At 29.6% G+C, this 15,386-nt stretch overlaps 1 protein-coding gene across 1 annotated transcript in view; it reads left to right on the top strand.

Annotated features, from left to right (window-relative positions):
• Positions 1-15,386, top strand: part of LOC143245504 (uncharacterized) — a 357,087-nt gene that overhangs the window by 177,369 nt on the left and 164,332 nt on the right. Inside the window, 11 exon segments of the mRNA XM_076491867.1 lie at positions 411-521; positions 1,070-1,159; positions 2,942-3,064; positions 3,499-3,582; positions 5,691-5,813; positions 6,285-6,374; positions 8,380-8,502; positions 8,999-9,082; positions 11,488-11,610; positions 13,525-13,608; positions 13,960-14,082. Of these exon segments, the coding sequence (XP_076347982.1) occupies positions 411-521; positions 1,070-1,159; positions 2,942-3,064; positions 3,499-3,582; positions 5,691-5,813; positions 6,285-6,374; positions 8,380-8,502; positions 8,999-9,082; positions 11,488-11,610; positions 13,525-13,608; positions 13,960-14,082 (1,158 nt within the window).

Raw genomic sequence — 15,386 nt, forward strand, 5'->3', positions numbered from 1 at the left:
AAAATAACAACATAATTGTGTAATCAAATTTGTCCAGCTCAGAAATTATCCAAATGCCATTGTATATTCTTTTTCTTATAGCAAAACCTTTTGAAGGCAGTGAAACAATAGCAAATTTCTTGAGCTTGATAACAGAAAAATGTTATATATATTTCTGATAACTGTCTGTATTTGTGTTTTCTGACTACTGAAGGTAAAATGAAAAATATCTTCTTATCTCATTGAATTCGTGAATAGATCAACAATAGGTTTACAATCTTACAATGTAAAAATCCAAGAGTAAAGAGTAAATCAGTATTTTAAATGTATTTGTATTTTTGATATAACTGTTTTTTTTCATAGAAGAATCAGTATTGATACTTTAAATGTTACTGTATATGAGATCAGTTTTATTTTTTAATCCACTTTAGAAACCTGTGAAGGAGTTGTTTGTGGCCCTAATGCACATTGTACAGATAACATTTGCTACTGTGATGAAGCCATGACTGGAGATCCCAATGATGTAATAATTGGATGTACTCGTAAGTATTTATTAATTCTTTCGTATGTGTGATACAGCATGAATTTTATTGCTTTGTTATTTGACAAAGTGGTGTTGATATTTTTTATTACTACTTCCGTGTTTATAAATATTTAAAAGATCTAATTATTTTATTTTTTACTTGGTATTTTTATTTTATTTTATTATTCCTTATTCTAAAGTGGTGTCAGTCATCCCTTTGATTGAAGGGTCTAATGTGGTGTGGTTGTGTTTGGGGTTTGATCATAAATTCAAGATATAAAAATGATTTTTTTTATTGGAGGATATTTTATTTGTGCCATATGTTTTACCTGCAAATTCTGTTATTTTTAAGACTTGTTAAAATGTACATATATTTCTATTTAGAATACATTTCTAGACATGTGGTAAGCCAAAATGCAGTTCAAAATGTAAATTGTATCTGAGAACATATTTAACTTTTCAATGGACTTGGAGAGTAAGGTACCATCTTTCTTTGATCCATGTAATAATAGTATTGATAGAAACTTTGTTAATAATTTTACCTGAAAATAGCTTTTACTTCTTTAGCAATAGAACCCAATGAATGTGAAAATGACAATGCTTGTTCAGGAAATTCTGTTTGTAGACCAGATGAAGATGGAGTAAAGAAATGTGTAGGTAGGTGTAACAAATCGGCAATAGTAAATTGTGCTTGATACATATAGTTTACATTCTTGAATGTTTACACATATACTTTGTTTATTTTCATTTCAGTGAGAATATACTATGTTTTTATTATTACAGGAATCAGTAAAAACATTTTACAATTGGTAAATCTTACAAATATGTTACAGAGGAAAATAGACTGATCCACAACTTATGTTCTTTAACTCAAAATTACAGTCACCTGAGTGTAATAATTATAGTTTTTGACTTGAGTCGCTTGAATGCTAAAAGTAAAGAAATTTATAAAATCTAAATTATAAGATAAAGCTTGTTTGTTTGTTTTGAATTTCACACAAGGCTACTCTAGGGCTATTTGCACTATAAGATAAAGCATTCTTCTGTGTGTATAAAATAGCAGATGTATCATTGAATTCAATGGTTTTCTTGTGAAGGATATATGCACTGAAAAATAACTTGTGTTTTATTACTTGAACAACAAATATATTTGAACAAACTCTTCACTAAACCTATAATTGTTAATTCAAACTGTAAACAGTTGTTTTTCATTCATTCATTTTTTCATCTACAGATTATAATAGAAAAATGTAAATGTTTAATCTTAGGTGCTTAAATCTCATAACATTATACATTTACAATTAGTGGCCACTTTAACAGGTACACCTGCTTTTTATTGCAAATAACCAAATTCATGACGATGAACGAAGAAGGTCGAAATGTTGTTCGCTCCTCTACGTAAATAATTTTCTCAACCCAAACGAGCCGTTTTTACATATATATTTTTCACTACAAGTGTGTTTTCTCGACATCACTGATTAATATTCTTGTTTGTTTACTTTTTATGTTATACATGTATAAACTATATACTTTACGTTTAGAAACTGTCACTTATCTATTCCTTGATATGTGGAATCATCAGCTGGGTTTAAAAGATATTTAAGCATGTGCATGATATGTTTATCATTTATATTATACCTGTGTATATGCATGGAATTTTATCAGAATAACACAAGCAAAACTGCCATCAAACAAGTACTGTAAGAGAAAATTAATCGAAATTTTGATTTGCTCTAGTTTACTGATGTGATCAGTCAGTCAGCTGATGTAGTTGTTGTTTTCAAAATTTTGAGAAACTTTTAGTAGAGTGATTTTCAATATTTTCCTACTCAGAATCAAGATATAATACTGTTTTTGTGGTGGCAGTGTACACCAGTAGGCCTTTGTTGGAAAAGATTTTCATTAGGCAGTTTTTTGGAAAGCATTAATTTGGCTACCATATTTTTCCTTTTCAGTCCATACTGTTAATGCTACCATGCTTAATGATAATATCTGATGCTTGAGAAGTAGTAGTTCAGGGTTATGTTTTGTAAAATATGTCAGTGTAATGAAATAATGATTGCTAAACCCAGTAACATAGCCTTTAATTGTGAGGAAACTTGAAATATTCTTTATCAATAAAGTAGTTTTGATGAGTACATAAAAAGCTTAATAAAGTATGATTAACTGAAAAACTCTCAGTAATTTTTTCAACAAAAAATACAAATGGCTTATAATAACTAAGTTGAGAGCATTGCCAAAAAGAATCAGAATTTTCTTAATGTAGTTTACTGTAGTATAAAATATGTACTGCATAAATGGTTGATTTTTTGCTATTATTACAGTAACATTCCTATTTCTTTTTCTCTTTTGCTTACAGTAGTGGACAATTAGTTTAGTAGAGCTAGTTTTGTTTTAGTAATAATCTAAATAACACTTATGTATTAAAATTTTCTACAGATGTCTGTAAAAATGTACAGTGTGGACCAAATGCTGTGTGTAATAAGGACAGTCATCCTGTAGTTTGTAGTTGTTTACCTGGTTTCTTTGGAGACCCTAAAAACCCAAGTCGAGGATGTCAGCGTAAGAAAATTATGTGACTGTGACTTATAACTCTGAATTTGAGTTTTTTTACAATTATTGTGTTAAATGTACATATATTTTTATTAAAACATGTTTTTAATACTAGCTTCTTTCTTTTTCTTTTTTTCATTGTACTTGTTACAGAACTGTATTTAAATATATAATTACTTCCTTCTGGAATAATGAAGAACTGATTATATTAAATATCATAATACCAAAACTTCTGTTTCTTTGGCCTAACATTATTAATGAAATAGAAAAGGTATTCCTCTTAAAAAATACAAATATTGGTATTTATCTTAAATTTTGTTTTTTTTCTCTCTACAGTATGATTACAATCTTATGCAAGAATCACTTTTATTTTTTAGAATTTTGGTTATATTGTAAGAGCTTATAATTATTTCTAAGTACAAAGTTGATGTTGCATATTACAGCACCTCATACTTGTGAAGATGACAATAGCTGTCTTGCTAGCCAGTTGTGTAAACCTGATGAAAATGGAGTTAGAAAGTGCTTTGGTATGACTGTCTATGAATTTTGGAACTATTGAGAATTACATAAGTGTTTGTTTGTTTTTTATAAGGTATTACTCGTTGATTAAATGGTGTATATATATATTGGATCATATGTTTCATAGGAAATAGTGAGCTCAAATATATACATACATATATATATACATACATATAATCATATAAGAATATTTACCTTGGAAACTTTAAATGACATAGAAGGTTACTGTGTACAACTGTGGATTTAAGCATGGACTTATTGGGCTAAAGCCCAGGGCCTCACACCAATTAGAGGGCTTCAAGCTATGGCTATAAATGTATTTCACATAGAGGTTCTGTCTCAAGGGGGTCTCTATAAGATGAAAAGCCTAGAGCCAATAAAACCTTTAATCCAGCCTTTTCTATGTATATCCAGTATTTAATTGGTCAGTGTTGAATTGTGGGCGTACTTAATATTTTAACAAAGTAATGGACCAAGAACTGTATATTTAGTATTTTGGAGGTTACTAATATGTTTTCTGTTTCATCAAGCCAGACAAAACAGTTGATTAATTAAGTTATTAAACTGTTTTCACTATTAAGTATTTTATTTTAAAGGTGAACTTTTAATATTTATTTTAAAAAATGATTTGTTAAATGTTTGCATACATTTCACAAAGTTTTAAAAATACAACTGATTTTATTTAAATCAATAATAAAGATGTATATGATATGGTAGAAATATTAACGTACCCCTTGATTTTTTATTTAATCAATTAAATAATAATATATAAACAAACATATAGGTGGATTTTCTCATTGCTTTGATGAATGAGTATTCAGCAAAGGTTAGCAAAGCAATAATAATGATAATAAGAATGGATAGATCAGTTACTTGATTGATGTTGTCTCACGTGAGATGAAAGACCAATTCTTGACTTACAGATATAGTTACAAATGTTGCAGGTGTAGTCAATGTTGGATTGAGCCACAAACTTTGTGATGTGTTTACTTGTCCTGTAATTATCTTACTTTATTATCCTCAAATGTGAAAACTGCTATGTGACTTTGACTTCTAAATTTGGGTCTGTTCAGGGTGGTGCTTTCTCACATGTTTAGGTTGCTCTTAAGGGTGTGTTTATATCTAGCATGGACCATCAGGTGGTGTATAGTCCTATGCTTAACTGATTGTAGAATACCACCTTTGATATGCAGGTATCCTCCATGCAAACCATATGTCTGAACCAATAGTGCTCGAGGCCGGTAATTATGCTTTTAATACCTTGGATGCAGCACTTCTTAAGAACTTCAGTGTTGAAAATTCTGTTCTGCCACTTGATATTGCAAATGAATTTTAAGTAGGAAACTTGAAATTCATTGAGTTGCTTTATGGGTGAGCAGTCAAAGCAGAAGTCTGGCAGGTATAAGAAGGGGGAGGGTTTTTTTGAGTCCCCTGTTTCCAGCTTGAGGAGAACAGTACTATATTTGAAAGGCTCTGCTCTATAACCTTAGCAAAACATAAATCCTACATCTGCTATTGTCAGTGAAGAATGGCCATCATCCTAAGGTCATCTGTGTGCAAAATTGTGATTTGAGACTTCCTGTAGCATAACCTGCCTGTTCTCATTGTGCTACATGGCTTGGTTGCTGGTCTGTTGAACTACCTACCTGCTTAATATATTAAAGTTGGTGAGGTTTGTTGTGCAAAACCCATTCTACTTTCATATCCAAGTAGCTACTGCTTTGTTAGTTCAATGGGTACCATAAACACAGTAACCAACAAAGATGTAGGTTTTGTTTTGAAGTTGTCCTTCTACTATTCTTAGACTTTCACGTTGTCTAACTCACAAACAGTGAGGTTATTTTTGGGCAACCACTGCCAGTTGTTTTGCAACTATTTATTGTCTTTTTGCAGTTAAACTCTGTATCTGAAGCCCCTTTTACTATCTGTTACAGTGGTAAGAAAAAACAAAACGTATGCTACTCTGAATATATATATATATTTGATTTTTAAATGTTGGCACTCTTTTCTATATAACATTTATATATATGTAACTTTGTTTACCTGATGTAATTGTATATATTCTGATACCTACCAAAATGTATTTCAAGTAGAACCTTCACTGCTTTATTTCTAGATGTTTGTGAGAAGACTAGGTGTGGGCCTAATGCAGAATGTATTGGTAAAAATCATAAACCTGAATGCCAGTGCTTGCCTGGCTTTAGTGGAATCCCAACAGACCTTAATAAAGGCTGTGTGGGTAAGTATTTATGCCATTTAACAAAAACAATTAATGATAATGTAAAAATGTATCATGGTTATTATAACTCTTTCTGAATTACTAATATGTAAAAAAAACTTTTGTAAACCTACACATTGCTGATAAAAAAAATAGAGGATATTTGTCTGTTATTTTGGTATATAGAAAATTATTTAGTACATTTGAAATATATATACAGTACTGAAATGTGTCTTAGTTGTTGCATACTTTTTGTGTTTATTGTGTTAACACATTTCGTTTTCTTAAAGAGTGAAGACAGACAAAACTTTTGAAGAAAGAATATTATACTTCATTTGTTGAAATATGGTCTACATTTCAAAATTATAACATAGTATATAATAATTGCATTATTGTTAAATAAGTACATCTAAATTAATTAATTTTAATTGGCTCAGATGCATTAATATGTTTCACTTTCTAAACATCCAATGACTATTTATCACTTTGTAGCTGTTCCAGAAGATAAATGTCAAAAGAATGATGACTGTTCTGAAGAAGAAGTGTGTCAGCCTACAGATTCTGGAATTAAGGATTGTATGGGTTAGTGTATCTTTCATATGTTTGTCTAGTAGCAGGTCTAGGATTTGGAAAGTGGGTGTGGTCACCTAGATAGGCACCATCTAATTTTAGCATATGTCATTTGTATTGATGAAGCCAGATGATACATCAGACTTAATATAAAAATATAAATTATTTGTCTGCAGCTAGTAGATGCAGGAAATAAAAGCTTTTCTTGAAATTATTTATTATTTAAAGGAGATGTGCTTTGGATCATAAAGGCCCAAAATTATGAAAGGGGAGGAAGCGATCCTGAATCCTCTAGAATGCTTATCTTGGGGAGGAAGCGATCCTGAATCCTCTAGAATGCTTATCTTGGGGAGGAAGCGATCCTGAATCCTCTAGAATGCTTATCTTTCATCTTTTTAAAATAAATATAACATAAATATTAGCATTTCAGCTAAGATCCATTCTAAAGAACATTTACCTAAAATTAAATCATTAAGAAAAGTTTGATTATATAGACATTTGTAACTGTTAAAAATAGTACTGTTTAACCTTTTCACTTTGGGCTTATGTATTTACACAACGTTGTTTTGAGAATGAAACAATTACAACAATACATACTGTAACTATGAGAGTTTTTAACATATCACCACAAAAATGTGTAAGACTTTGTTAAAGACTATAAGTATTTTGTACACAAAGAATGACATTATAACTCTTGCTCCTGGAGATGGAGGTTATGGTATTGCATTTGTGTCTTTATGTATGTCCATGCACAAATCTCGAAAAATAATGAATTTATTGACGTGAAAGTTTTAAAGAAGATATGGTGTCTCCATACGATAGTCCTCCACAGATCTATTCTGGATCCCTTTCAGATGTTTTTATAATGAAGATATAGGGAATTTTATTGGTTTGTTATTGATAACTGCACCAAAAATGATTGAATTAGGACCTAATTTCAGACACACACTGCAACTGAAAATCCAAAAACTTGCACTGGAACAATAGTTTGCAATCTTTGTAATTGCTCTTTTGTTTTTTAATACAAATATGTTATTTAGTTATTTAGTTATTGACACTCAAGCCCCTAATAGTTCAAGTGCAAGATGGTTTTAATTTTAAGTATAAGAATAGTTTTCATGTTTCATTTAAATAACCTACAGAACCTAAATTAGTATCAAAAGTTTTTCTCAAAGTGAATGTTTATTTCTTATTTTCTCTATCAGTGTATTGCTGACTGCATATATTATCATCAGCATAGAGTGAAAAGAAATGTTTAAAATTAAGAAATAGAAAAAATGTACATACTGGTTAATATGTTGTTGGATATTTTAAAATGTCTTCTTTTGGTTATATTCTAATTTCATATCTTTTCTTTTTCACATATGGTTAATTCTGAATTTTTTATATTTCTTCACTGTTCTTTATTTTATATGAATTATCTCGGCACAAGTCAACAATTTCCTCAAAGTATAATTACAGCATCTTTAACAAAATTATCTTGCCTTCATGCAAGTCTTGAGGACTAATGCAAAATGTGATGTATATTTCTGTAAAATGTTTAAAACTTTCAGTTATATATTTTAACACATGAAGAATACATAATTAGTTAACTGATCCTCTAACTTTCACACATTTATTTAAGAAAACATTCTTAAGTGTTATAGTGGATAAATCAGTCAACAATACTCTAGACAGTGACAACAACTATTTGCCAGTTTTAAAATAACTGTTGTTGGATTATTGTGTACAGTAACGTTTTTCTAATGACTTTATACATGTATGTGTAGTAGATACATGTATGTTATAAAGTTCAAGGAAAAATATAGAAGGTGGGCATGGCACCTGTCAGGGTTTGACAGAATGTATTAGTTGTTTTGACTGCCAGAGAACTTTACATTTACTTGACAATAGAGTAAGTAAATGTGCTTATTGTCTAGACTTAAGGGTTAAATTATAAAAGTTGCTTAATATCAGGATTTTTCTATTATAATAATAGTAATGTAAATATAAAACTAAATTTGTTCTTTATTTTCAGATATCTGCTCCAAAAGGAAATGTGGTCCAAATGCCCAATGTTTTGGTGTAGGACACACTTCAAGTTGTGAATGTTTATCTGGTTTCTCAGGTGACCCATATGACCAAATTAATGGTTGCAAACGTAAGTTATTTCATATCTTTCTCCACTTTTGTACTTTTCTTTTTCAGTATTTAAATATAGCTTGATTTAATGATAGCATATTTTATTGTAGCCTGTTCCTATTTGAAACATCAGATATCTTTATCATTTACTTTTATGGACAATCTGTAAAAATACTATTACTCCACATTTCTGTCTGTTAGTAAGAAAAGTCAGTCAGACTAAAAATTAGTGTCAGTGATATTCCTTCAAGGTAAATCTAATAAGTATTCTTGAACAATATCAGACCATTGTATAGAGATTAGTGTATGTTTACATTTTATAAAAAGAATTTATTGCTCTTTATTTGAGACTCTTAATAAATTAATAGTTTTATAAACTTGAAGTAGTTTATGTGAAATAATGAAAACAAATTGTATATCTTCTTTCTGCTTGTAACTATAATTCCATAAAGATACACTGTTAAGTTATTGGATGTGGAAAGTCACTGAACTGATTATTACTTTATTAAATACAGGTGACATTTGTACAACAGATGATGACTGCCTACCAAGCCAAGTGTGCCATAAGGAGAATTTACAAGAAATTAAAGATTGTGTTGGTTAGTCATGGTGTTTTTGTAACATGCAATTTATTATATCACTTAGTGAAAATTCTTAAGAAACTGTTTAACCTTTTTTTTTTTAAGTCAGCATTGAATATTTGTACATATAAACTACACTTTTTGTATGTGTGTCATTAAATACCATGGAGGGCATGGTGGTTAAAGTGCTCAATTCACAATCTGCTGGTTACAGAATTGAACCTGCCCATCCTTTCAGCCATGAGAACAATATATTGGGGTAGTAAATTGTACTAATTGTTTTTAAAGGATAGCCTAATAGTTGACACAGGTATTGTTGGCTATCTTCCTCTGGTTAGCACTTTAAAATAAGGGACAACAGCAGATAATCTTATTAATAACTTTGCCATAACTACAATGTAAGTATATGACTTTCATAGGTAATTCAGCTCTTAATGTTAAGTTCAAATATTAGAAAAATTCACATTTGATCATGATAGCTTAAAGTGACATCAGCTAGCAGAAAGAACGTTTGCTCCTCACAAATGTCTAGTCTCCCACTGGTACAGCAGTAAGTCTACAGATTTACAATGCTAAAATCAGAGGTTCGATTCCCTTTTGTGGGCTCAGCAGATAGCCCAGTATGGCTTTGTTACAAGAAAAAACACAAACACATACAAATGTCTAATAATAGAAATAAAAATGTATGTAAAATAAAAAAAAAGTTTTCTGCTATTATTTATTTAAAAAAAATGAAAGTGTAAATTAGTACTTGAATTATAACTGCCTAATAAGAAGAGCTCCATAAATGCAATGAAAAGAACAGTACTGTGCTGGAAATCTCATACACTCAATGATTCCATAATTATCTTCATAAACAAATACTTCAGAAATGGAAAAGTATAGGAATGTAGTTTTTAGTGTTATTAAATGAGATGTTAAGGGTCTACCCTGTGACATCATCACTGAAGCCATTTGAGATCATGTCCTCTAAAACTTTTATTAATATTCATCCTACACCAAAAATGTCAATTACAAAGGTGTAGACAGTAAGAAATGAAATACTTTTAATGAAAACTTACCAAAAGTGCTCCACAACAACAAAAGATATCAACATAAATACAGATGAGGTAAAAATCTGAATAAAGTTATAAAATTATTGCAAACAATCTGTAGCCATGTTCAAAATGATGCCCCAGGTGCTCTTACAGCAGCTTTATCGTCAGTATTGGTTCATATTCTTAGTCTTCTCCCATAACATCTATATGTAAAATAACCTGTAATATGCAGCCCCTGACATACAGTTCCTTCCTGTGATTGAATGAAATTTATATTCTAATGGTTTGACAAAATATCTGGCAATAGCAAGCACTCTGGTGACACTTTCCATGCAGGAAAACCATGTTAAAATTCTATTCTTCAATTTTGCAGTTGTTTCTGGACCTTGGTTTTACTGCTTTTAAGCTTTTGAACCCTTTAAAGGTGCAGTGATCTACTTATGAAAATTTTTGATGTTATAAATTAAATTTATGTAGCAACCTTTACTGTTGTTTAATTTCAACCTTTTGAGGTACGAAGTGGAAAGGATACGTTTATGCTTGTAATTGTTGTTCAGCAGGAGTGATTTTCGGTCATTTTTGTTATTGTCTATAACTTTGCTATTAATATTTTTGAAGTATGTTGCACATTTTTACAATTTAAAAAAAAATGCTGTGAATAACCATAATGATGAAACTTTATAGAATAAACGGCAACTGCCTGTTGTGGAGACACATGTAGAGGGTGACATTTTGAAAGTCTTCTGTCTTTCTAACCTAAAGACGAAAGGCAGAAGACTTTTGAAACATCATCCTCTACACATGTGTCTTCACAACAGGCAGTTGCCATCCCTTCTACAAAGTTTCATCATGAATACTCTACCTAAACAATAACCCTAATGATATTGTCACAGGATAGACCCACATCATGATCACTAACAGTTATGTTCCTATGCCTCTCCATTTCTAAATTACTTACTAATTACTGAATTCCTGAATCATCCTACATATAAATATACTCTACATTTAATTCCTTCATTGATAAGTCACTAATTATATCAAAATATGAAGAGTAATTTTTCCATGAAACAAATGTTAAAAACTAACTTTGCCAGTAGTTGATTAGGAGAATCATTACAACTATAGCTCCATTGAGATTAAATCACAAAGTTTTGCTGTCAAAACATTTTCCCATAGACATGATTCTGCTGTCAAGGAGATAGAATTGATGCTTATTTTAACAATGAGAACGTATTGATGTCAATCACTTATGAAATTGACTTGAATACTATGACCATTCAAATTGTTTTCATGAGAGATAATAACAATGAAAAGAATATTATTTTTAAAATTTAAATTTTTCTTATATCAAATTGGATTTCCAGTAAAAAGCCAAATGCTTTTCAGATGTTTGTAAGGACAAACAGTGTGGTTCCAATGCAGAATGCATTGCTTCTAACCATCAAGCTCAGTGTACTTGTAAACCTGGTTTTGAAGGTGATGGTAACAATCTACAAACGGGCTGCTTGCGTAAGTAATTCCTCTTGGGATGTTTAGATTATTCATTAATAAATGCAGTAAACTGTTGACTGCTTTCTTATTATTCATTGCCAATTTACTTGTAGAAAATTACTGTTAAAGTTTTAATAATTGTGTTGCTGAATGAACTTCATTGTTCTCATGCAGTTATTCAGGAAAATTCTATACATATTACTAATATTTTCTATTTTGTTTTACTTTTATTGCAATAACATTTTGGTAAATTTAGTAAAAACCTGTATCTTGATTTATAAAACATAGAATAAGATTTGCTCCTATGTTGATAAATCATTTTATTCTCACATGTGGCTTATTCTGAATAATTTGTAAAATAAAAACGTTGAGACCTTTTATTCAGTAAAGAAACAGTTTTATCAGACTTCAGGTTTAATTGTGTGTAAGTATGTTTATATATTTATATATATGAAAAAATTAGCCACAGTAATTAAAAGGGCACTGTATGAAGGAACAATTTTCACTTTATTTGCAGTGAAAAACTGTATATGCATACTTCAGGAATGTTACAAGAAAATTGTGAAAATGAATTAATTTTGTGGCTATAAAGTCAGTTTATAGCCATAAATGTAATGCAAAAATACTTTGGACCATCTGGATTGTTAACTCTCAGAATATTAAACTAGGCAAAAAAACAGAACGAAATGCCAACTAGATTGAAAATTTGGTATGAAAAGAACTTTAGATAATCATATATTTTGTTCTTTTCTAATTTTCAGAATTTTTATCAATTTAAATTATTTTGTATGGTCTTTTTTTATAATGCAATTTATCCTTCTTGATAATTATCTTTTCAACCATATTAAGAATTGTTATTTTTGCCAACTTAAGTAATTCCTACATGAATGTAATATGTTGATGTAGTTTATTTATTTAAATGTTTTACTCATAGTAATAATTAATTATGAGGCCTTTATTTTAATCATTAAAGCACAGAGAGTAATTTACCTGTCTGTTCTTAAGTAAATTAACTAATAAATTTGTAGTTACTCTTTGGAGAACTGTTTTATAACAAAACTGCACGTGGAGTCAAAAGCTGTCAAAGACAAAACTTGCAGAGCTGTGTCATTAGTTTACAAGGAAATCAAGCAGAAAAAATAACATTTAAATTTTAATTTTAGTGAAAAAAACGAACATTCTCTACAGGTCAACACAACATTCAAAAAAAAGATTGAACTATTACAAAAAATATTTTTTTATATATAGCCCAAATTGTATTTAAACTGAAAAACAAATTTAGCTTAAGAGTGAAATGAAATGAAAACAAATTGTGTGTAATTAGCAGGTAGGTAACATTATAGCAAAGCAAGAGTCTTACTCCACAGTCAGATAGATACCAAAAATAAACACATTCTTTCTGTAGTTGATGAATCAGGAAATGGGCAGCAGAATAAAGTATATCTGTTTCAAGTTACATTTTCAAAATGTTTTCCATAAAAAGGCAGGTAGGACACTATGCAACTATTCCATAAAACAACAGATATATTTGTTGGCTACTCAAGCTACAAGTGTTAACACATTAGCTGAATAACTGAATTTAACTCCTGACCTTAGCTGGATTTAGAAAAATTGAAATATTTGTAGATAAGAAATGTATATCATATGAGAATAATGTATGTAGTATATGCATACTGCAAATGTATAACAATACTGGTGTATTTTGTATCTCTGTTATTCATAATTTTATTATTTGTAAGTAACTGTCAGTTCTACTGAATATTTCAAGATTTGTATATTTACTACTTTTAGCTCTTGACAAGTGCAATACTAATGGACAATGTCCAGACGAAGACATTTGCAAACTTAATGAAAATGGAATTAAAGATTGCTTACTTAAGTAACTGTCGGTTCTACTGAATATTTCAAGATTTGTATATTTACTGCTTTTAGCTCTTGACAAGTGCAAAACTAATGGACAATGTCCAGACGAAGACATTTGCAAACTTAATGAAAATGGAATTAAAGATTGCTTACGTAAGTTAAAATATCCAAATTTTTGCATATAATATTCAACATTTATCTGGTGCTGTTATGTGATTTGCTCTGTTTAAAATATTAAATATATTTTTATTTTGAAAAAGATTTACTGATAAGAAATAATTTAAAGCTTTTATTGGTCCAATTTTGTTATAAATGTCAGTTTTATAAATGTTTTATGTGATTAATCAATCTGATTTCATAGTTTAGAAAAATATAAACTGTGAATTTCAACATTTCATAAGTTTTATTTTCCTCAATAATTTAAAGAGGTACCTTATAATGTACAGTTGTTTTTTTCTGAATCTCACATCAGATGATCAAGTTTTTATTTTTATCTTGTTGTAGCTGCATGTTTGGGAATGTTGTGTGGCCCCAACACTGTATGTACAGCTTCCATTCATAGGGCACAGTGCACCTGTCAACCTGGATATATTGGAAACCCCTATGATCAAGATAATGGCTGTACTTGTAAGTTTAAGCACCAATTAGTATCCAAGAATGAATATATTTTAAAAAGTTATATGTGGTTAGAAAGTTTGAAAATACTATATTTGTATATAGAAAGTGTTTAGTGTTTGGAAATCTATTAAATAGTTTTTATGACTAAGGTTTGTTGATAGGCATGTTTTCCCAGAAACTTTCCTTTGAATATAAGTTCAATGAACATAACTGTGCTTTTATTGTATAACCATATTCAATGAATTAGAGAATAACTATCTATTGATAGTTATAAGTAAAGAAGGAAACGTTGTCTCCTCTATAAATAAGTTTATGCACAGATAGTTTACAATAATTCTTAAAAAAACATATAAACATGAATTATAATGAAAAACCATGTAATTTTGGTGCACTCAAGGTATGTTTTATTGTTATAAATTCTTTCTTCTTACTATGTTAGTTGTTTTACAAGTTACTCTTTTTTATTCAATATCATTGATGAGTGTGTGTTTTTCTTAGAAATGATACTATTTGTAAGTCATGTAAAAAATCAGCATTTCAAGTGTGAATATACAACATTCTGAAGAGTAGGTAAAATGAAATAAGTTATGTTTATTATAACATTTCTATAAAGGTATTTGAAAATGAACTTCAATGCATTTTTTGCTTTGTAAGACTTATGCATCACGTCCTTCATGAAAAAGGGAAACTAAAATTGTATAGGCCTTTCAGTAATTAGGATTTCGTTTTTGTAACTTCAATATAATTATTAAAAACTTACAAGTTTAATTTTTTAAAGAAAATACTGAATTGGGAAACAACTTATCTGAAATTGTTTGGGTTTATTAAATGAAATTATCTTACAACATCAGTAAATTTGTTGTTATTTTGTGGTTAAAATGACACAAATAACGATCATTTATTGCTTCCTGGACAAAGTATAATTGTACTTTGTTATTTATAGAACTGATCAGTAAAATATCTATACCCCCCACTGCCACTTATAGCTATTACCCAACCACCAGGGTTTCAACTTTGCCCACCTAAGCACTAGTCTGATTTTTCTTGCTTTCTTCAGTCTTTCATACCACAATCAGTTGCCCTTGGCAATATTTGTCTCATGATTTTCTCCATCTATTTCAATGTGCTCTATATCCTGGTACTCTACATAAGCACCTCAAATAATTTTATCACTTTTTCTCAACAAAGCATTTAGACATGGGTTTCTCTACAGGGGTGCTGCAAATTTTAACATCCTCAGTTGTGATTTTTTTATCACGTAGTAGTTTTCTACATAATTTATATTTGATAATTATTATTTAAAAAAAAAATTG

This window comes from Tachypleus tridentatus, chromosome 2 (assembly GCF_004210375.1).
Source record: "Tachypleus tridentatus isolate NWPU-2018 chromosome 2, ASM421037v1, whole genome shotgun sequence".
Taxonomy (NCBI): domain Eukaryota; kingdom Metazoa; phylum Arthropoda; class Merostomata; order Xiphosura; family Limulidae; genus Tachypleus; species Tachypleus tridentatus.